The sequence below is a fragment of the Myodes glareolus genome, chromosome 3, assembly GCF_982192425.1.
Source record: "Myodes glareolus chromosome 3, mMyoGla1.1, whole genome shotgun sequence".
Lineage (NCBI taxonomy): Eukaryota > Metazoa > Chordata > Mammalia > Rodentia > Cricetidae > Myodes > Myodes glareolus.
The window spans coordinates 96,901,467-96,925,788 of record NC_142028.1 but is presented as its reverse complement, the minus strand read 5'-3'; the positions used below and the strand labels follow the sequence as shown (position 1 = coordinate 96,925,788).

Genomic DNA, 24,322 nt, shown 5'->3' with positions numbered 1-24,322 from the left:
TATTTCTGATTTCCCTTTTCTCTCCAGCTACTGATATTTCCAACTCTCTCCCCCAGTTTGTCAGGTCAGTGAGATAACAGATATTTTTGTATTTTATTTTCTCACACGGTGTCAGTATGTCTCTCTAGGGTTATACCCAACACTTAGGCAAAAAGCTGAAAAATGAGAGACACCCCATTCCTGTCTTCCAAATTTCAATTTCCCTTTGGAAGTTCTGTAGTTTCCTCTGCCTTGCATACCTTCTCCAGTGATCTAGAGTAATCGTTTTCTGAATATTGTATTTAGAAGAGTGTCCTGGTAGGAAATTACTGAATTCTCTAGAAGCAAAACTGCTTAGCCTTTAAATCTCAGTAAATCTCACAAATGACACACTACTATATATAAATCAGCGAAGTTGATAGTGTGGAAGGAAGCCAAAACTAGCCATTGAGAGCCTTAGTTTTCTTCCTTCCTCTATTCTAACATTGGTTTATGACATCTTTGTTTCCAGCATGCCCACCTGGTTACTATGGACCAGACTGTAAGCTCAGGTGCCGTTGTACCAATGCAGAGAGGTGTGATCGGTTCCAAGGATGTCTCTGTTCTCAAGGATGGCAAGGGCTGCAGTGTGAGAAAGAAGGTAAAGCAAGGTAACACTGTGGTCAGGGCGGTGCTCAGCATATCTGAGGAGAGCCCCTCTGGTGTAATTCCTGCCCTGGCATCCTAACATCTTCAAGCTATATCTTATAAGCTGTGCACACATGTACACACACACACACACACACACACACACGCACACACACACACACACACACACACCAAAATAAGACAACAACAAGAAACACCATTCTAATTCTTCCTAAGGATCTTTATTAGTTTCTCTTCTGTTGCTGTGATAAGACACCATGGCCAAGACAACTTATGAAAGGAGTTTGACTTAGCCTATGGTTCCAGAGGCTAGAGTCTCTTTCTGATGGCAGAGTAAAGGCATAGCCATAGGTAGTTGGAGTTGTAGGGAAGAACTCACATCTTGATCCACAAGCAGGAGGCGCGCGCACACACACACACACACACACACACAGAGAGAGAGAGAGAGAAGCAGAAAGCAGAGTACACACTGGAGATGGCCCAGAGACTTTTAAAACTTCTAAACCATCCTCAGCAACACATCTCCTCCAACAAGGCCATATTGACTAATTTCTCTCAATTCCACCAACTGAGGGCTAAATACTTAAACACTGGAGTCCATGGGTGCCATTTTCATTCAAACCACCATAGAATCCTTCATTTCTCTCTACTCTGAATTAAGCCAAATGCTTGCTGAGATCTTCAGCTGCTTCTTCTGATATCTTCTGGAAAACCAGACTTGTCCTGGGCCTGAATAACAGGGGAACAATTACTTTGGAGGGACTCAGACAAAATCTACTTGGAGAAGAATGAGAATGGGGGAAATACTTCACTCACTTACCAAGGTTTATTTGAGGCGTGCCCACACTGAGTGTATGAACATCTCAATTCCTTTTCCTACAAACCGTATGTAAGTTTCACCTAAGGTCAGCTATAGCCGTTCATTTATAATGTACAGATTGTGGATGCTTCTGTGCTCTTTGGCAAGTTTTGAATCACCATAGAGAACATAGCTCATACAACTAAAAATGTTTGTTCTCTTTGCCTGGAGAAATGGTTCAACAGGTAAGAGCTGCTCTTTCTGAAGACCCAAGTTCAGTTCCCAGCACCCATATGGTGACTCACAACCATCCATAACTCGAGTTCTAAGGGACCCAATGTCCTCTTTTGACCTCCAAAGGCATACATATGTTCAGGCAAAACATCAATACACATCAGAAATAAAAAGCATATAACGCGTTTTGCTAGTGTAAATGTGATTTGGGAAGAAATACATTCTTCATCTCCATCTTTGCTCACAATAAGGCAGCCCACAATAAGCTGGCTGGGCTTTTTGTCCTTGTGAGATAATACCCGAGACAGTCAGCAAGATTGCGTACAGGTGAGGTCACATGATGCCACAGGAAGACAGAGGGATTCAAGGACCAGACTTATTCTCTTTGTGCTAGTCTACTTTTGAGTGAACTAACTGTGCTCCCATAAGAATTACATTAATCGTTTTTGAGAGCATGACCCCAGTGCCCTGGTTGTCTTGCACAGAGGTCTCACCTGTGAAGGCTTCCGTCACCTCAAAACACTGCCACATTGAAGGTCCATTTACTGGCACACAAAAACCAAAATCCAACAATACTAGCCATCTCTGTATTTAATAAAGATAATTAGTGTTTTTCTCTATCAAATATTCTGTACTTTAATTGAAAGATAACTATTTCTCCACAGTACAGATAGTAGGTGCATGGGATCTTCTGTTAATGCCAGGGAACTGTTCTCATTCCATATCGGCAGCGCCATTTTTTATTTGACTAGCTAGAGATTGCTTTGGGGAGTTTGTCTCCTGTCGCTTTTGTGATGCAGTTGTGTATGATTTAAATCACTCCTTTCTTCTTATTTACTCGTCACTTACAGACTTCCCAACCAATGAAAGAGCCCTCATACTTCCACACTGAGACTCATATTGTTGACAGCAACGTTATGAGGGTCATCCACTTATTCATTCATTCATTCACTGTCTGTCTATTTCTTTACTTATTTTCTAATGGTACACTTGAAAAGCCAGATGGGGACTGAAAGCTAGCTCTGGGGAAGTGTGTGACTACGATGACCTTTTTAATATTGAGGCTTTTCCCTTCCTTCCAAGTCCACTGAGGGAGCACAGCCCCGTAGAAGAAGAATGTGCACCAGGGCTTCAGGAAGCCATGAGCTTGAGGCTGAGTTTTGAGGTTCAGTCCCCTCTTCCCTAAAGTGGAGATGACAGAAGTGCCCTCAATGATAAAACAAAATAGCTGTAAAGCTCTCGAGCCGCGTAGGTTTCTTTCCTTCTTTCATTTTCTCTTGCTGTAGTAAACTACTCTGACAAAGCAATTTAAGAGAAAGAGGTTTTATTTCGGCTCAGAGTTCAAGGTAGGTCCCCATGATGGCGGCGTGGTCGAGGCAGCAGAAGCTGAAGAGGATAGTTGCACCGAACCCGAGTCAAGATGCGGAGAACAGCGAATGGTAGCGCTCGGTTTGTTTTCTCCGGTTCAGGATCCCTAACAGGGACGGTACCACTCACAGTGAGCGGGACTTCTCGCCTCAGCCTATTCATCTCTTGCAGCGTCTCTTGCAGACAAGCGCATAGACCCATCCATCTCCTGGTGACTGTAAATCTTGTCAAGATTAACTCAGCTACAGTGAGAGCTTGCTGGAGTAGCGATTGTTGTTACGTTGAAGATTAGGCTACATGGGTCTAATATCTGTATTTTTTAAAATTCAGGCAGGCCAAGGATGACGCCACAGATAGAGGATTTGCCAGATCACATAGAAGTAAACAGTGGAAAATTTAACCCCATCTGCAAAGCCTCCGGTTGGCCACTACCTACCAGTGAAGAAATGACGCTGGTGAAGCCGGATGGGACAGTGCTCCAGGTAAGCGCCGTTCTTCAGTATGCCGGCTTAGCCTCCTAAGATGGTCTCAATGCAGTCATCTGTCTCCGGAAGCTAGATTTTACTTGGGCTTAACCCGTCCCTGACTGGTGTGTTAACAGCTCTGATAAAGTGGCATGTGCCTGGAGGTGTAGAGTCCACTCGCTGCAATCACTCAGACTTCCTCTGTGTGGGCAGCGCTGCGGTGCCATGCTGAGAATTTGCCATCGCATTGGGGCTGTTAGCGCAGACTGTCAAGGATAGCCCCTATCCTATAAATGTCCAGCTGTGTGTGGTGAACTATGGACCATGCCAGGCCACCCTCCCTGCCCGCACATTATCTCCATGTGTCTAAATCCTATAACAAAAGAGCAGCATGACCTAGGGGCCACACAGGGATATTTAAACCCATGAATTATCATCGTTCTGGTGTTAATAGGTAGAGACCTAGGGAAGGTTTCTACCGATGCTATATGTCAATCCCAGACATGAGGATTTTTTAATTGAAAATATTTTTTTTTCATACAATTTATTCTGATTATGGTTTCCTCTCCCTTATCTCCACCTCCCCACCTATCCAACTCCAAACCATCTCTCTCTCTCTCTCTCTCTCTCTCTCTCTCAAACAAACAGGCCAATAAGTAAACAAACAAACAAATCAGAATAAAACAAAGCAAACACAGGGAAAAATCAAATGAAAAACATGATAATCACATACCCATCCAGAGATAGATGTATGTACCTACACAAGACCCATGAAAACACAAAATCAAGCCAGTGGGTGGGGGTGCATGCAGAGACAGGCAGATTTCTGTGAGTTTGAGGCCAGCCTGGTCTACAGAGTGAATTCCAGGACAGTCAGAGATACACAGAGAAACCCTGTCTCGAAAAACCAAACCAAAACAAACCCAAAAAGCAAAATCAGAAACTATAATAAAGTAAAAGACAAGTAAAGTGAAAAACAAAAACCAAGCAAAAGCATTATGAGTAAAACTTTTCCAAAAATACCACTGAGTTCAATTTGTCTTGTTCTTGTACCATTGGGCCCAGGACCTTCCTTAAATGTGGTTTGTATACCCAGTGAGACTCCATTGGCAAAAACAAATTTTTCATTTGAAAGTGGTTGTCAGTTGGTGGTAACTTCTAGTTTGGGCATGGGAGACTGTGTCTTCTTCCCATCCCAGCACTGGGACCCCAGTGGTTTGGACCGTGCAGGCCCTGTGCATGCTGCCTCAGCGTCTGTGAGTTCATACGTGCATTAGTTCCGTTGTGTCTGGAAGACACTGTTTCCTTGGTGTCTTCAATCCCCCCTGGATCTTACAATCTTTTTGTCTCCTCTTCCACATAGATTCCTGGACCCTGCAGGGAGGGTTTTGATGCAGGCATTGCATTTAGAACTAAGTGTTCCAAGGTCTCCCACTCTGCACATTGTCCAGTTATGGGTGTCTGTATTTGTTCCCATCTGCTATAGGAGGATCTGATGTTGGCTGAATGAGACACTGATTTATGGGTATGGCAGAACGTAGTTAGGACTCATTTTATTGCTAGCAGAACAGTGGTATTTGGTTTTCCCCTAGGTCTGTCTAGTCCCACTGTCTTCCTCCTCCTCCTCTTCTTCCTCCTCTTTCTCTTCTTCTTCCTCCTCCTCCTACTTCTTCCTCTCTCTCTCTCTCTCTCTCTCTCTCTCTCTCTCTCTCCTCTCTCTTCACTGTCTCTCTGTGAATGGACATCTATCTCAAGCATATCTAGGTCTTAGGTTCATGGCCATCTGAGCAGTGTTAGGTGTAAGTTTCTTCTCATGGAGAGAACCTGAAACCCAACCAGATAGTGACTAGTTACTCTCCCAACTTCTGTGCCACTAGTACACCAGCAATAAGTCACAATTGTAGACTGTAGGGCTTGTGGTTGGGTTAGTGGTTACCCTTCTCCTCTGGTAGTGTACAGAGTATCTTTCAGTACCAACAGCACTCAGCAATAGGGGTGAGGGCTCTAGGTAGGAACCAGCCTGACTTCTTGGTGTTCAGTGATTAATGTCGGTTGTCGTCTTCAACAACAGGGTCTCACTGTCAGTCTGTGGAGAGCTAAAAACAGTCATGATAATAGCCTGGGTTGTTTGGGGGTTTCCATGAGTTCTTGTTGGCCAAGAACTGATTAGATGTAACCTAATCCTGGCACTGGAGGTATCACTTGGTGACAAGAGACAACTATCTAGTTGGGCCTTTGTCTCCCCTGCCATTTGGTGATTCCACTCAAAAATTTTCATATATGTGTGTATTTTAGCCATCTTCTACTGTAATAGGTTTCCATATGATCCCTAAAATGGCCCTGACCTCTCCCTCTCCATTTAATCCTCCAATTCCAACCCCCTACCCATCTCTCCATAACTGTATATGCAATTTCCCCTACTTTAGGAGTTCCTTCACTCCCCTCTAGTCCCTAACTCTATACCCAACACCTGTGGTTATATGGATTATAGCCTTCTTATAGAAGATTTAACAGCTGACATCCACATATAAGAAAATATATACTACATTTGCCTTTTTGGGTCTGGGTTATTTCACTCAGGATGATTTGTTTTCTGTCTCCATCCATTCACCTGTGAATTTCATTTTCTCTTTTTATCAGCTGAGTAATACTCATTGTATAAATGTCCCATGTTTTCTTTATACGGTCTTCTGTTGAGGGACATCTAGATGTTTCTACTTTCTGGCTATTGTGACTACAGCAGCAATAAACAAGGGTGAGCAAGTGTCTCTGGGAGAAGATAAAGTGTTCTTTGGGTATACATCCAAGAGTGGTATAACTGGATCCTGATGTATATCTATTCCCAGCTTCTTGAGCCACCACCCTGATTTCCATAGTGACTGTACAGTTTTTCACTCCACCAGCGATGGATGAGTGCTCCCCGTACTCCTCATCTTCAGCATCATGAGCTGTCAGTTGATATGAGAAGACACACCTTAACAGTGGATGATGGTCCTAATCTAAGAATTCCTTGTCCATACCAGTGTCCTGAGTGTTTTCACTTCCCGTTTGGGGTGTGGTGAGACTGTAGTCCAATCCTGTAGACTGTGAACATGCAGTTTCTTCGGTGTCACTGACTGAGAAGACTATGCTTGTTCGAGTATCTACGTTTAGCACTTTGGACATATTAGTTTGTTGTATACATGGGTCTACTTCTCAGCTCGCTATTCTCTTCCATTGTCTGTGCTTCTTATTTTATGTCAAGGAGGCACTGGGACAGACATGGAACAGTTCTGCATCACATCTGGGTCCATAGACAGCCGGAAGAGAGAGATTCTGGGCTTGGCTTGGGCCCTTAAAAACATCAAAGCCTACCTCCAGTGATACACTTCCTTCAAGGCCACACCACCTATCCAACAAGGCCACACATCTTAACTCTTTTCAAGTAGCGCCACTCTCTGATGACTAAGCATTTAAATATATGAGCCTGTGGGGGCTGTTCTTCTTCAACCATCACACAGTAGAATAATAAAGTAAGATCTAATGATTTTCTTCATTTATTTGGTATCTTCTGTAATGTTTCTTTTTATCTCTAATTTTATTAATTTGGGTCCTCTTGCTTAATTTGGCTATTTTGTTTATATTTTTAAAGAACCAATTCTTGATTGTTTTCGCTTTCATTTTCTGTATTGTTATTGTTGTTCTTTGTTCCTATTCTTTAATTTATGCCCTGATCTTAATGATTTCTTATCATATACTGAGTTAGGGTCCAGTTTGTTCTTGTTTTTCCATAACTTCAGGGTGTATCATTAAGCTAGTGTTTGTCTTTTGTGGTGATGTGCATTTCTTGTACATACCAAATACGTGTTTCCTGCTTTTTGTCTGTTTGTTTTTTGAGACAGGGTTTTCTGTGTAACAGCCCCAAACTGTCCTGGAACTTCCTTTGTAGATCAGGCTAGCCTCAAACTCTCAGAAATACACTTGCCTCTGCCTCCCAAGTGCTGCGCTTAAAAGTGTGTTCCACCACACCTGATGTAGTGCCTGTTTTTTTTTTAATAGTATCTTCTAGCCCATGTCCTTTAAATAGGAAATTGAGACCATTAATATTCAGAGTTAATATTTAAAGGTGTGGATTGATTGATGCCATTTCATTAATTTTGTAATATTTGGTATTTTTCTTCTCTCTTGATTAGCTATTATTCTAGTGTGGTTTAAAGTCTTTCCTGTGACTTTGTGGGTAGGTTTGTTTTTCTTTTTAGTATTCCTTCAGTATTCAGGGTTAATTCAAGTATTTTCTGTAAAGTTTTCCTAGTGGTCATTTACTAGGAAACTAATTCCTTTAGTCTATTTACTACTGTTGAAAGTAAATTTTCTTTGATGACAGCTTTATTGAGTATAGTTTTTTGGGTTGGTAGTTGTCTTTCAGGACTTGAAATATTTCAAGTTCTCTGGACTTTTAAAGTTTCAGTAGAATATCTGCTGCTGTTATTATAATAAGCCTGCTTTTATATGAGACATGGTGTTTCTCTCTAGCTACTTTCAATGATCTTTCTTTGTCCTAAGTATTTAGTGTTCTTAATTACAACAGAACAGGGAAGTTCTTTAACGATCTGTTTGCGTGGTGCCTAAATGACTCCTATATCAGAAATGGCATCTCTTTCCCTAGCTCTGGGAATTATTCTGTTACCTTTGTCTTTGTTTGATTTGATTATTACAGTTCTTCATCCTTCAGTTTTAGATATTCTGTCCACTCCTTGTCTCAGGCCATTTCTGAGACTTTCCGCAGCTATTTTTTTTTTTTGGACCATGGTTTTATTTCCAGCATTTCTGACTGTTTTCCTATCTCTTTGTTTGAATTTCTCCTTCACACCAGTCATCAACAATTCATTCAATCAACTGTTTCAATATCTATTGGTTTGTGTCTTTGACCATACTTATAATCATTATTTTGAGTTCTTTATCTGGAATTTTGTAGCTCACTCTCACTTGACAGCCATTATTAGAAGATTAGGAATGTTGTGTTTTGGAGAAGTTACATTGTCTTAATGTTCACCTTTCTTATGTTACCGTATTATGATTTACAAATTTGTCATGTTTTATTTTCTGGCTTATTTTTTAAGTAGCTGTGTTCTTCAGTTTAAATATTTGCAATATTCAAGTGGTACTTGGATGTCATAGAATTGAGGTGTAGAAAATAGCTCTTTGGAGTGTCTGGTTTAAACTCTAGATTATTCCTGAGTAGGTTATCAACTATGAGAACAACCACAGCCCCTGGATATTTCCACTATGCAAATGTTAATAGTCAAAGCATAATAGCTGCCTCTTTTTACTTCAGTAACTGTTGGGGATACATAACCAAGACTAACACAAGTGTATTTGAATTTCATTTAATAATATTAGGTTATATTATTATTATAATTAATAATAATAATTATTATTATTATTAGGATTGGGATGGTGAGTAAAGATAAGGAGAGGTCAACTAGATCGTCTTTGGAAAGAAAAAGACTCAACTTGATAAAGAAGTTAGGAGGGGAAAGTTAGATATTGTCAGGACCCACACACAGACTTCAGAGATTGTTAAAGCTATGGAAAGCTGTGTTTAAGAAGGAAAAAAAAATAGAGGATAAGGATTAGAGAAAGAGAAAAAAATCATATAAATAAGGAGAGGGTGGCTCATGAGGTCCTTCTGAAGAGAATAATGAAGAATGTCAAAGAAGATGCTATGTGGAGAAACAGAAACAGATGGAGGAGGTCACTTGTTTCATTCCGGGCTGTTTAGCCCTGAAATAATCACACAGAAACTGTATTAATTAAATCACTGCTTGACCTCTGGCTTCTTATTGACTAACTCTTACATATTAATCTAACCCATTTCTATTAATTTGTATATCGCCACGTGGCTGTGGCTTACCAGGTAAAGTTCTGGGTGTCTGTCTCTGGTGGAGCTACATGGCTCCTGTCTTGACTTCACCTCCTTTCTCCCCAGATTTAGCTTAGTTTTCCCCGCCTACCTCTATTCTTTGTGCAGGCCCAAGACAATTTCTTTATTAATCAATGATATCTACAGCATCCAGAGGGAAATCCCACATTAAACATGTCTGAAACCTAAATGAGCAACATACAATGGAAGCATAACCATTATGTGACATATGTACGAGAGTGGAAACTAAATGAAGGAAAAGAAGAAATAGAAAGACTATGTCTAGAGTAAATTGGTGGCAGAGCTGCCTTGAGGTGAAAGATGAAGTTCTCACACTCTTCTGGCTCTAGCTGGTTCCAGACAGTACCACAAGTGGGAGGAGCAAGGGGAATAGGAAGGAGGTTGTCGGTCCCTCCCTGCTAGTTCTTCCAGCCCTCTGCAGGTCTCTGCTGGTCCTGCAGGTCAGTGTGTGAGACTCATTTTCTGCAGCTCCCTCCTGGGCAGTAGACAGGGCCTGTAGCTGGACTCTGATGCTAAATTTTCCTGTTTGCTTTCCTGCAGGGATGTCCCTGGCTTTAGAAAGTTCACTAGAAAACTTCACATCTTGCAGACTGAGGGCTTACTGTGTACATTTTTTTTATTCAGAATTTTTTTAAAAAAATAATTATTTTTTTTAAATTTCATTTTACATTCTAACCACGGTTTTTATTCCCACCCTTCCTCCTATCCTCCTTTACATTCCCCCCAACCCACCTCCATGTGTTCTTCACAATGGGTAAGGGCTCCCATAGGAAGTCAATAAGGTCTGTCACATTAAGTTGGGTTAGGACCAAGTTTCTCCCCACTGCTTTAAAGCCTTAAGGCTGAGGATGGCATCGCACCGTAGGAAATGGGCTCAACAAGCTAGTTCATGCACCAGGAATAGATCCTGGTCCTACTGCCAGGGGCCCCGTAGATAGACCAAGCTTTACCACTGATTCTTATATGGAGGGCCTAGTTTGGTCAATGGAGACTCTACAGTTGTTGGTCTAGTTGTTGGTTCATGAGTTTCCATGAGCTTGGTTCAACTGTCACTGTAGATTTCTCCATCATGACCTTGACCTCCCTTGCATATATATTCCTTCCTCCTTCTCTTCAATTGGGTTCCTGGAACTCGACCTGCTGCTTGGTTGTGGATCTCTGCATTTGGTTCCATCTTACTTTGTATTCTTTACACTGTTTTCTTTCCCTAAGTTTTATTTTTATTATAAAGGAAAACATTTAATTGGGATGGTTTACATTTTCAGAGGTTTAGTCTATTATTTTCATGGTGCAACATGGTGGTGTTCAGGGAGATCTTGTGCTGGGAGCTGAGAGTTCTTATATCTTTAAACATGGTAGAAGGAAGTGATCTGACTCACTGGGTGTTGCTTGAACATATATGAGACATCAAAGCCCACTTCCACAGTGACACACTTCCTCTAACAAGATCACACTTTTTTAAATTGATTTTTATTGAGCTCTACATTTTTTTCTGTTCCCCTTCCTGCCTCTCCCCTCCACTTCAACCCTCTCCCAAGGTCCCCATGCTCCCAATTTACTCAGGAGATCTTGTCTTTTTCTACTTCCCATGTAGATTAGATCTATGTATGTCTCTTTTAGGGTCCTCATTGTTGTCTAAGTTCTCTGAAATTGTGGTTTGTAGGCTGGCTTTCTTTGCTTTATGTTTAAACCACTTATGAGTGAATACATGTGGTAATTGTCTTTCTGTGTCTGGGTTCCCTCACACAAAATGATGTTTTCTAGCTCCATCCATTTTCTTGCAAAATTCAAGACGTCATTTTTTTTTTCTGCTGTGAGTTCTCCATTGTGTAAATGTACCACATTTCCCTTATCCATTCTTTGGTTGAGGGGCATTTAGGTTGTTTCCAGGTTCTGGCTATGACAGATAATGCTTCTATGACGCTTCTACTTCACCATCTTCTCTAAACACAGAGCCATCCCAGTGACTATTTTGCTACTTGTTTTCCATCTTTGTTATAGATCTCCCTCTTTCTCCCTTACTGTGTTTTTTTGTTTGTTTGTTTGTTTTTGTTTTTGTGGTTTTCTTCAGTGACATGTTATAGTTCCTTCTTATTTTTTGTTTGTCTATTATAACGTTTTGCTTTGTGGTTGCAAAGAAGCTTTGTGATATTTTTGTATAAGCGTCTGTTTTCTAATGTTATCAACTTAACATTGTTTATAAATATAAGAAAAGAAATAGGGAGAGAAAAACACCAACACAGAGAAGCCATGTCTGTACAGGTGTGCATGTCTTGGCTGATAGGTTGGACCTTGTGCCATAGGGCTCACATCTGAGCAAGGTCAATGTTGCCTTACCCCATACCTTCAGTCGCCCACTCAGCACCTATCGTGGCTTGAATGTGAGCCAGCAAGGAGGTTTCCAGTTCAGTGCCAGCCTGTCCACTCTGTGTCTTTTAACCAAGCTGTGTGGTGCCTTCTGTAGTCTGACCTGATCCCTCTAGTTCTGGTGGGCAGCTGAGAGGATGGATGAGAACTGTATTGTTTGGGAGTTTCTGGGGCCTCCCAGGCTCACTTCTGTGGAGGTGTTTCTTCCTTGGAATAGGATCTAAGTTAATATTCCACTGTTTCCAAGGGCAGCGGTGTCCAGTCATACAGGGCAACTTCTTTCAATTGTGTTTTGAATTTTTTCATGTGTGTTACAATAAAACAGTATCTCCTATATGACTTTTTTAATGCTCTCTTTATTCCCAGCTAATCTTGTCTCTCCTTGTAGCCTCATTTCTCTAATCCTCCCACCTCCCTTGCTCTACTCTTACCATTCATTAGTTTCCCTCTTCCTTTTTCCCGGGTCCGACTACCTCCCTCCTCTTCTTAGTTTCCTGGCTTCTGGAAGTTCTCCATGTAAAGCAAACAGAACTAACGAGTTGAAGCTAGACTCACATATGAGAGAGAACATGAGGAGTTTGTCCTTCTGGGTCTAGGCTACCAAAGGGTTCTCTTTGATTCTGGGCCTCACTGTGGAGGTCCCCTTACTTTGTATCATGCCTTGGCACCTCTCTCTTTCTTCTCAGCACACGGTCTATGTTGTGACACCTTGGCTGGGAGAGCAGCAGGGTAGGCTGCTCTATAGCCATTAATGCTGCGATGCTGCATCACCCTGGGAGCCCACAGCCATCTCAGTCCAGGGTATCATAGGGGTGGGGCCAAGGCACAATTTGCTGTGGGCTAAGCTACTGCTGGGGTGCACTCAGCTCACTGCAACCCCTCAGAGTTGATACTGGCCAAAAGAAAACTCCAAGTAACTGGAGCCATGGATCCCCACCTGGAAACCAGGATAAGCCTGGAGGCTTTGTTTGCATCCAGTAGCCTGAGGATAGGCCCCGTGTTTGATTTTCAAGCCACAATTCCATCTCCATTGGAGGGCTCTTACTGTCTAATGTGCTAAGCAAGGTCAAGGGAGGGGTGAGGAAAGGAATCCCGGGGCTACTCGGGCAGATAGATGTTCAATTGGACCAGCATCTGGTTGGTACAATTTCAAGGGTCTGCACAGTCTTGAGGATTTGTTTGAGGCTCATACTCTGGCTGTAAATGACGCAACTGAAACATAAGTCTGTTTGACCAGGGGGCATGCAGTCCTATTGGGTGCCAAGTACGGGGGCCCTGTTCTTAAACATTGGTCTCTGGATATGGGAATTCGGGATCCACCTAGTGCCTGGTCACACTGTTGAGCATTGAGCTCCAAGGCAAGTCCTTATGCTCACTTTCCTTCCCCGCTCATCAGTTGATGGAATCTTGCTCTTTGCTATGGCCCAAAGGTTGGGTGATGGAGGCAGTTCTTGAAGAACAATGGTCCAACAATTTAGTTTAGAGAGAACATACTGGCAGAGGCCATGAGGCTCTGCCTGATGCTCAGTTTCCCTGTGATGTGCCTGGCGCTGGCTCAAGTCTAAAGCTTGGACTTGATCCTCCCCCCCCTCCCGCCCCCCGCGCCCACCCCACGTAGGAGGAATCTCTTTCCACAGTGTGCTGCTCAGAGTTGAGGGAACTTAAAGTAAAGTTACTTTCCACCTTTGAGAGTATACCTTTTCATATTTTCATGGTAAAGCCAGACACTGGTTTCCCTTAGCTGACTCCCTCAGCTCCCGTGAAGGCAATCTGGAGTAGGAATAGTTCTTGGGGCTTATTGCTCTGCGAAGAGACCAGGACTGGAGTGTCCAATTCATCCATTTTCTTGGTCTTCTACCCATAACATTTTATCATTGTCGGCCTCATGTCTACACAGTAGGGAGCTGGATGGGTACCTGAGGAAGTAGACAAAAAGAATAGAGACACATGTGTCTTTAGATTCGTGTCTTTTCCCATCGCACCATACGCAACGGCTCCTCAAATACGCAGGAAACTACTTGGCCCTTCCATCCTGCTATCTCTGTATTAGGTTAGAAGAGAAAAAAAATGCTATGCAGAGCAGTTTTTAAAAGAATTAAACTCCTTGCTGGTAAGTGTTTATTCCTCACTTCCAAACACAAATACAACAGCAGGATCCGGGAGGGCACCCGTCCAGCATAAACTTTTGGGGCTGCTACAATAGCTTTGGAAATAAGCCAGTGATTATATTAGCATTGTACTTGGCTCCTCAGTCTCTCCTAGAAAACTTCCTGCTAAACAGTGAGCTGGAGTATGTGTTATGGACCTTTGTGTTTTAGCAGCCCAAGAAATGTTAATATGTTTTTCTGTGTTTGACTGTTGTAGCCAAATGACTTCAACCATACAGATCTTTTCTCAGTGGCCATATTCACCATCCACCGAATCTTCCCTCCGGACTCAGGAGTTTGGGTCTGCAGTGTGAACACGGTGGCTGGGATGGTGGAGAAGCCTTTCAACATTTCCGTGAAAGGTATGTTTCACTCGCTATGGTAAGGGTATGCTCTTGAAGCAGTGATAGGATCTGGTGGGTCATGGTATAAATTTTAGCCTTCCCATAATCAGAACCCACTGAAGGGCTGTGGCAGTGGCTATTTTAAAGAATTAGTTCTAGTGTAGATAGCAGTAAGGAGGCAGAATCAAATCAGAGCTCTCAGAGAGTTAACTATGAGATTAAATCCCAGCAGGGAACTTGAAGGAGCAGATCCTCCTTCCCCACTTGACAACAGCAAACCCCTAAAACTCAAGAACGAATCTGACTGCTAACCTTTTATTCAGTTCTCCCAAAGCCCCTGCATGCCCCAAATGTGATTGACACTGGACACAACTTTGCCACCATCAACATCAGCTCCGAGCCTTACTTTGGGGACGGACCCATCAAATCCAAAAAACTTCTCTACAAACCTGTTAATCATTACGAGGCCTGGAGACATATTCAAGGTAAGGTCTGGATACAAGAGGCACCAGCAGGAGGTCTAGTGCCAGGAAAAAGATTTCCCCCACATATCAAAATCTCCTTCTACCCTCATTAGCCCACGTTGCATTTAAGACGATTTTGGTACATGAAGAGGCCACGAAAGTTCCAGAAATGACTTTCCGAATGCTCCTGAGCTCTTTGGGACACAGATGTAGCCATATTGTGGGTTACTCTCTGTATCAGCGTTCCTTTCCCGGCCTCTGAACCCCCAGTTGTAGTTTAAGAGCTCTATCATGCCTGGCCATGGTAGAAAGTGTGTGTTTCTACCATGGGAACAAGAAAGTCCAGGGCCACTCTGGAAAAGTAGAAGCGCTTAGTCTGCCCGAATCTTGAGAGCAGTTACTTCTACTCTACTAGATTTTCTTCCTTCTCGTTTCTCACCTTGTTTCATCCTGAAGACTCCTCACATAGAGGGTTTTATAAAAATTTGAACCTGGAAAAGTTTAGTCTGTGGCAGACAGGATTGCACTCGGGAGAGGGAAAAGAGAGGCGGTGGCGGTGAGAGCTGCCTGCCCCTCTCTGTTTCTGCGGGGAAGAGAAAGAATGCAGCAAACTGAGACAAAAGATGATGAATGTCATGAAAAAGATAAATGTATCTTAAAACATAATTTTTATTTGCTGTGTGATAATGTAAAACCATAATTTTTTATGAAAGTAAGTAAAAAATAAATAAAGCATTGCTAGTTGCCCTTGCTGTCCTAACTGGGCCGTCTTGCAGCCAGAGTCATCAGTGCCCTGCTGGTGGGCAATGTGGATCCGGCCACTCCTAATTTCAGCAGATTATGCCCTACATTTCCCTTAAATTTCCTTTGTTTTATTTATATAGACTCTTGAGAAAGTTAAAAAAATAAGAAAAAGAGGACCAGATAGCTGGCTCAGTGGTTAAGAACAGTTTTGCTGATGCAGAGAAAGGGCCTGGGTTCAATCAGGACCCACATGGTGGCTCACATCTGTGCATAACTCCAGACCAGTCCCAGGGGATTAGATTCACTCTTCTGACCTCCATGGGCACCAGGAGCCCATATGGTACACTTATATATGCAGGCAACAAACTCATACACACACACACACACACACACACACATACACACACACACACACACACACACACACACACATAAACAAACACATCTAAAAATATAAGAAAAACAGGGGTTTGGCTCGATAATGCAGCCGAGCTTGACATAGTAAACAAACGGACAGCATTGTTTATTACCTAACTCCTTGGACTCCATTGTAGACCCTGCCCAAACTTGCAATCTCAAGGATCTAAGGTTGTTTTGTGACTTTTCTGTTTCCAACATCAATAGCTGGTGTGTGTGTGTGTGTGTGTGTGTGTGTGTGTGTGTGTGTGTGTGTTATATGGTTTTACTAATAAAAAATGAGCTTCTAAGAACTGTTAAACATAGTTCACTTTTTTCTTACCCATAAGCAATTTATTAAAAGATAAATCAGAAGTTAAACCTTGCAACATCCGCAGATATGAAGACAGAGATGAACTGACTAAACAAATGGTTAAGAACAAAGTGCATGCCGGCTGTTTGTGGAAACTGTTTTCAAAGGGCTCTAGAACCCTGATTGTGAGGATATGGCTATTAGAGAGCCATTGTCTGCTAACATTAAACAAAAAACTTTCTGGGCCTTTTTTTTTTTTGTCTTGACAGCTTGATTGCAATCAGTGTGTGTCCTTGAAAAGAATGAAAATAACACTATTTTATATTATGTTAATTGACCCTCCCAAGTCTGGCATCCTGTGTGGCAGATCTGTGCGGCTTAATTTTGCAATTGAAAATGTAACAATGTAGACATGGCCTAGAAATATACGTGCTAATGTACACACTGAAACCTGACATACCCGTTCAAAGGCCTAAATTCCCTTCCACTGGAAACGGGACATCCTTGAAGATGGAATTACCTCTTTATTTCACCAAGACACTGCTTTATAAAAACCTGGTTTAGTTCCCCTTGCAGGAGCAGTCGCTTTGGTTTAAGGAACATAACAGGACGCAAACTGAAGGGTTCTGCGCTTTCTCTCTTCCAGTGATGAACGAGATCGTCACACTCAACTACTTGGAGCCTCAGACTGACTACGAGCTGTGTGTGCAGCTGGCCCGTCCTGGAGAGGGTGGAGAAGGGCATCCTGGACCTGTGAGACGATTCACAACAGCGTCGGTCGGTCAGTTGAAGCCAACAGCCATTTATTCCTGAGCTGGGTGGGAGCGGGTAGGAAGGGGAAAGAGGAAGGAAGACCAGGAAGGGTGGTGTCGGCTGAGTGGGTGGGTGGGGACGGAGGTGGAAGGAGCTCGCTGTGGAATGGGTGGGAAAGTGACAGGAAGGCTCGAAACTTCAAGCCAAGCAGATCCTTTATTTGGGCTGGACTGCTGGTCTGTCTCCCTGGGGGAGGGGGACTGTGACCATCCCGGGGACAGAGGAGGAAGCAGATGAGCCTGCAGGAAGGCAAGGCCATCCCTGAGGACTGGAGATTTACTTAGCAGCCACTGGGTTGAGCCTTGACTTCTGTATGTCACCCCCAGCTTCCTGTTTCCATCCCAAGGGACCACACCAGGCTTCTGCCACAAACACACTTCAGAAATACAAGTTTATTTATTTAAAAAAAATAATTTCTATTTTCAAAGTAATCCATGCCCATAGTTCAAACATCAAATAGAAGGAAAGGCTTTTGTCTGAAGAACAGCCCTCCTCTGCCCCACCCGCCTCCTCCTTCGGCCCTGCTTCCTATCTATCAGCCTCCGTTTCCATGCTAAGCTATTTCTTTCAGTGTTTACCTTCATGTTGCTAAGTCAGTGGTTCTAGTGTTAGTATCCATCAGAATCACCCAAATTCTTTTTTTTTAAAGTTTGTTAAAAAAAAAAGGCTGGACCCTACTGCCAGAATCTTTCCATTTTTTGTGTATTATTTTGTGTGTTTGAGTGTTTTGCCTGCATGCATGTTTTTGCAATGCATTCATGCAGCGCCGGCGGAAGCCAGAGGGCCTCAGATCCCCTGGGACTGTAGAGATCAAGCCTGGGTCCTTTGGAAGAAAAGTCAGTGCTCTTAATCACTGAACTATCTCCCCAGCCCCCATCCACCCTGAATTTTTGACACAATAGGTTTGAAACAAGATTATGGTTCAACCGTTAGGGGTCTCTCTCTCTCTCTCTTTCTCTCTCTCTCTCTCTTCTTTTTTCTTTCTCTTTCTTTCTCTCTTTTCTCTCTCTTCCTTTCCTCTCCTCTTCTGTCATCTCCTCTCTTCTCCTCTCCTCTCTTTTCTTCTTTGTTTCCAGATAGGACTTCACGACAGTCCAGGCCCAGCATTCACAACTTAGCCCGTGTTGATCTCTAGCCGTGGTCATCCTCACGCCTCAGCCTCTCCAGTGCTGGTCACAGTGAGTCACACCTATGAAACATTTCTTGATTTATTAGTGTTTTTTATCATCTCCTAGCCTTGCACTGTGTGGATGGAGGAGGAGCTCTTGATGCTTGCGCACTCCTTGATGCTAGCCTGCATTCCAGTTTCCTGCTACTTGACGCTCCTCTGAAACCCTGGAGTGACATGTGTAACATTCTCTTCCTGTCCTTTGACTCGTTCTGCGTGTTCTAGCATTCTTTCCCTATCTCCCGATGAGCGTTTTCTAGTAGTACGCTCTTCTGTGTTTTCTGTGCAGTACCCTGGGTTGTATAGCAGGGCATGGCTGTTTAGCTCTGCCTTAGCTTCCTTGTCACTCAGAACAAGCTCCCAAGACGACATAGGAAGGAAAGGTGTGTTTTGACTCGTGGATTCAGAGGGTTTACTGCACCATCACCTACTCTATCTGTGTAGACAGAATATACTGGTGGAGGGAGCCCATGCCAAAGGGACCTTCTTCCTCTTATGGTAGACATGAAAAGCAAAGTAGAAGACAGGGCCGGTCACCAGGCCACTCCATATCCAGTAAGTTAATCATCTACGGACGTTTATGTCTCAGTATTCTAGAATGTCCAAAAGCAACCCCAGCCTCTGAGAGCCAAGTCTCTGGTACATGAGCTTTTCAGGGAACAATTGGCATTGAAACGGCAATAGCTTCCAGACACAGAAGCTTTGAGCTGGAAGCCCAAAGCTCGGAGTCAGAGGTTTATTGCTCCAGACCCTTAAAGTCTTATGGTCCAGAATTTAATGAACCAACAGCTAGCTCCTAAGTTACAGCTCTAGAACTTTGGCTGTTTGGTTCCTAGAGCCTTTATCTTAATAGTGGTCTACTGGGGCTTGTAGTCTTTGCAAGCACAGCTCCCACCCCCAGCTCCTGAAAACTTGTCTCCTAGTCCTCTAGAGTCCCAGAGTCCCCGCCACCTCTCTCGCCTTCTTAATATTTCTGCTGTCCTCCCTTCTTACAGACTCTGACATCCATTTCTCTGTAAACGCTCTAGTCATGTCTAAGGGGACAGTAAGAAATGGCAACCCACACCTACAGAGTTTGTGCTATATTTTTGATTGTGATGGAACCCCTACTACATATATGTATATGAACCTGCTATATATATATGCTATCTATATGAATCCTGCAATATATATATGTATATATATACATATATATATATACATATATATATATGAAAGGTTCACACACACACACACACACACACACACCTACTATGTCATTACACTGCACTTAGAGGCAAGTGGCAGTTAATTCTCTCTTAGTTTTGGTATTGAATCAAAAGGGGAAGCCACAATCTGACTCAAATGGAAAGTATTCATGGGACAGAACATGAAAAAAATCTCCCCAGACCTGCAGCTCTGCCCTCCAGTCCTCAGGATGCATTCAGAGGCCTCTTGGAATATTTCAAAGAACTTGCGGGGTCAGTGGAAAGGGAACTCTTGAAGGTGCCTCTTTCCCACCAAGTGAATTCTGCTGATGCTTGCTTTTCAGTTGGTCTGGAAGCATCACTGTTTGTTCTAACCGAGGTGGGGAAGGCAAGGGATGCCTGGAGAGGGGGAGGTGAACATGTTCTGAGCTCATTACAGAGAAAAAAACAAGCCAAATCTGGGTGAAGGTAGCTATGTCGCCAAAGGGAAGCTAACATAGAGATGGCTGCCTTTAAAGATCCTCCCACTACCTGAAGCGAAGGTGGAAGCATTTTACAAGTGTTTTCCAACACTTGCCTGTGTTGTGTCTTTATAAGCCGACTGGGGATGGTTTCTGTAGGGATTCAACCTCTAAAGGCTAGTAGAAGGAGTAGACGTCACCTCTCTTCATTTTCCTAGATCCTAGTGACAGAATCAGTAAGACTTTCAGAAAGATGCCAAGTAGATGTGGGCCCAACTTCTAGTCTCATTAGTCTATAAACAGCTGGGTAGGCTCTCCGGACTCTTCTTGCTTCCTTTGAAGGAGAGTTTGAAGTGTTTTTCAAATTCCTTTTTAAAATCATACCATAAAGAGTTGGGGGTTTTTTTCCCCTTAAATATGAGCCCTATTACACTATATTGCACATAAGAGTTTAATACCACAGGGACACTGTCTATTCTTGCGTTGTGACCACCATTTGTAAAGCATTGTCATGATCCAAAATGTTCTCACGCTATGCAAATCAGTCCGTCCCCCCCCACCCCGCAGCAGGGGGGATGATGCCACTGTCCTGAAATCAGGAAGGAAGGTTCTTTTCACACTTTAAAGGGACTTTTTATTTGGAACCTATAAATCAATTACTGTTATTAGTTAAAAGTCTCATTTATGTTCCCGTGTCTGGAAGACAAGACTGGCTGTGAACTTAGGTTATGAATTTGTCCAGATTACAAAGTAGAAGTGGGATGCTTCTGTTTCTCTATTTTTAAAAACTCACACTAGTTCTTTTGGCAACTTCTCTGGTACCCCAGGTTCCTGGGTAAGTGTGGCCCGGCAAGACTTACTTATGGTATAGTTGGTACCATAACGTGGTCAGAATGGGGCTAGAGCCAACCTCTCACCATAGTGAATGTGATACCTGAAATTCCCCTGCTGGGAGGAAGTGACCAGACATTTATAGCTTGAAAATGTCTTTCTCAAAATGGTAACGAATCAAAACCCTGAGTTCATTGCTATCAGTCTCTCTGCTTCCCTTTCTAGTTGTGGACTTGGCCTCTAGGGGGTTTCCATTACCCATAACACTAGAAGTATTTCTGTTGAGCTCCTGCTCTTACTCATTCCTAGTAACCCTTGGGATGGCTCTATAATTTCATTAAGGAATTTTGATGCTTTGCTTCCCCCCAGTCATTTACAATTTTAAGTAATACTGTAATGAACATCTCCGTGCCCAGATATTTTCATCTTCCTTTGGGATATTTATTTCCCCAGGATACGTTTCTGACAGTCAGGAGCTAAAGCCAAGGATATGGACGTCTCTAAGGTTCTTGGAAAAGTTACCCATGCTGCAGTTGTTCTCCAGAAGGCTGTAGTTCTCTGTTAAAACTCCCCATACACACACACACACACACACACACACACACACACACACACACACACACATATATATATTACTGCAAAAATTTATTGTTGTGTTAGGAGGGGAAGGGTCATGGCTGCTCGCTTGTGGTTTTTGGTAGCTTGTGGACATTTTATGTAATTCTAGAAGCCAAGATTGTCTTTGCAGACGCCCTCTGGAGCTGCCATTACTTCTCTCCAAGATGAAAATAACCATCTTCTGGTGACTTCTAGGACTCCCTCCTCCAAGAGGTCTCAGTCTCCTGCCAAAAAGCCAGACAACTCTGAATTTGACCTGGCAACCAATATTTCCAATCTCAAAAGATGAAATTTATGTCGAAGTTGAGAGGAGGTCCATGCAGAAAATAAGCGATCAGCAGAACATCAAGGTGCCAGGGAACCTGACCTCGGTGCTGCTGAACAACCTAAACCCCAGGGAACAGTACATTGTCCGAGCTAGGGTCAACACCAAGGCCCAGGGGGAGTGGAGTGAAGATCTCATCGCCTGGACCCTTAGTGACAGTAAGTAACGGGTGCTGCCCCTGCCTCATCCAGCAACGCTTGCCTACTGCTATTTGAACTTGGCTTCTAGCACGAGCCCTTGAGGTCATAAGGGAGTTCATTATGTGAATGAAGGCTAATTAGCATTCATGGAATCATCTTAATGTCCTTTAGTATTTATTATACTGGAAGGTCCCCTGGGATTTGGGCAAGACCATGCTGCAATTTGTCTGTCCTTGCTATCGACTTGTTTCTTAGCAACAAGAATATCAGTAGTAATAATAAAGTTCTCTAGGGCTTTAACAGCTATAGAATAATTTTTAAGGATTTTCATTATTATATATCTTTATATATATATGAATGCTAATTCACAATGAATGAGTCTTCCCCAGTTTTATAAACAAAATAATTCTCTTTGGAATTTTTTTATAACATACTGTTATCAGAGTTAAAAAATATTTATGAGAGCAGTAAAAATCTCTTTTCTTTAAAAATGTCTTACAATCCAAGCTTTTCTGTATTTATGTTGGTTATTTGAAACCCCAAGGTTCTTTGTAATATTGAAACTTCTTTGACTTTGGACCGTGAGTCTAACTTGATTCATGGAATGAGGACTATGTCTTTGCAATCTGAAGCCTTGGAAAGATGGCCAAGAGACACCTGGTGGCCATCCCACCTGCCACGTGATCCTCACTAACCCCAAAGTCCAGGCTGTCTGCTTCACCTGGTTCTCTTTGCTCAGGAACATGGAGGAGAAACAGCTCCGTATTTCCTCAGTAATACCTTCTTATTCCAGCCACTCATGGAAGTCTGCACGGTTTTGCCAGTGTTTAGGGATTATTCATCATTGCCATAGTTAGAGTTTCTACTGTAGTGATAAAACACCACAACCAAAAGCAGCTTTGGTGGAAAGAATTTATTTGACTCACACACCCCATGTTGCAGTCTACCAAGGGAAACCGAAGCAGGGATTTGAGGCAGGAACAAAAGCAGAGGCCATGGAGAAACAGTACTTATTTCCAGACTTGTTCAGTCTCCTTCTTAGACACCTCAGGGGCTCAGGGGCGCCCCGCTCAGGTGTGTGGCCCCACCCACAATGGACTGGGCCTTTACAAAGCAGCAGTAATTATAGGTCAACCTTTTGGAAGCATTTTCTCAATTGTGGTTCCCTCTTCTCAGATAGATCTAGCTTGTGTCAGTTGAAAAACCAAACAACCAGAACAGTCATTCACACTATATATTATAATTACTATGTATGTATTATTATTCACATTATATATTATATATGTATGTATATGTATATACACATACATATACATACATTTATATCTATATATGTAGATACATTCTATATTTTTAATTGTGTGAAAGTAAGAAATTATAGAATAGTATAAGTATGTTGTGTAATACGACATAGAGAATGAACAACTGTCATACTTTGTCAGATGTACTTATTTATTTATTTATTTATTATTTTTCTCTGCTCCCCTTCCTTCCTCTACCCTCCCCTTCTACCCTCCCCCATAGTCCCCATGCTCCCAGTCTACTCAGGAGATCTTGTCTTTTTCTACCATCATCCTGATTTCCGCAGTAGCTGCACAGGTTTGCACTCCTGCCCCCCAGGAGATAAGAGTTGCTCTTTCTCTCCATCCCCACCAGAACTTGTCATTTATTTTCCTGATGGCAGCCATTCTGCCAACTGGGGTCAGGTAGGCTCCCAACACAGGTTTAATCTGCATTTCCCTGATGGCTAAGGATGCTGAACGTGTTTTCAAGTGTTCACTGGAGTTTATTCTTTGGAGAAGTGTCTTCTCATCTTATTAGCCTCTTTACCAGCTGCGTATTTGAGATTTCCTACTCGTTTTGTTAACCAGTCTGCTGACTGGGTATTTGTGGTTTTCTTAGTGTTTAATGTTTTGAATTCTTTACAAATTGTGAAAATTGGTTAATTGTCAGATGTGTAATTGGCAAAGATTTTCTCCCGTTTCTTAACCTGTCTCTGCATCCCACAGATTGCTTCTTTGCTCCACAGAAGGTTTTAATTGCATGCAATCTTTTTTAAAATCAACTTTTAGGCTGGTTTTCTATGCTATTAGGATCCTTTTAAGAAAAACCCTTACCTGTTTCTATACCTTGAAGTTCCCCCCTGTTTTGCTGTAGCAGTTTGAGAGTTTCAGGCCTCAGATAGTCTTTAATAACCATCTTGAAATGATTTTTGCACAGGGTGAGACATAGGAATTTAGCTTCATATTTCTATATCTGGATATCTAGTTTTTGTAGCATCATTTGCTGAAGAGGCTGTCTTGTCTCCAGTGTGTCTTTTATGACTTTGTCAAAAGTTAGGTAGTTGTAGGTATGTGGCTTTATTTGAGAGTTCTCTGTTCTAGTTAATTTATCCACGTGTCTATTTTTGGTGGCAGTACTGCGTGACTGTGGCTCTGTGACTATTTGGGGATTTTGTGCTTTTATATAAATGTAGGGATTTTCCGTAGTTCTGTGATAAATGTTATCAGACTCTTTCAAAGGATTGTGCGGCATCTGTAGGCTACTTTGGGTGACACAGCCATTTTCACAGTGCCAATCTGTGAGCAT

The 24,322-nt window shown here is 42.6% G+C and overlaps 1 protein-coding gene across 2 annotated transcripts in view; it reads left to right on the top strand.

The window, feature by feature from the left end:
* The window catches only part of Tek (TEK receptor tyrosine kinase), a 108,733-nt gene that overhangs the window by 59,434 nt on the left and 24,977 nt on the right, over positions 1-24,322 (top strand). For both annotated transcript variants that reach the window (XM_048453082.3, XM_048453081.3), the window contains exons 7-12: positions 491-619; positions 3,359-3,510; positions 14,147-14,291; positions 14,597-14,758; positions 16,837-16,971; positions 21,464-21,751. In XM_048453082.3, the coding sequence (XP_048309039.3) occupies positions 491-619; positions 3,359-3,510; positions 14,147-14,291; positions 14,597-14,758; positions 16,837-16,971; positions 21,464-21,751 (1,011 nt within the window). The remainder of the gene's footprint in view (positions 1-490; positions 620-3,358; positions 3,511-14,146; positions 14,292-14,596; positions 14,759-16,836; positions 16,972-21,463; positions 21,752-24,322) is intronic.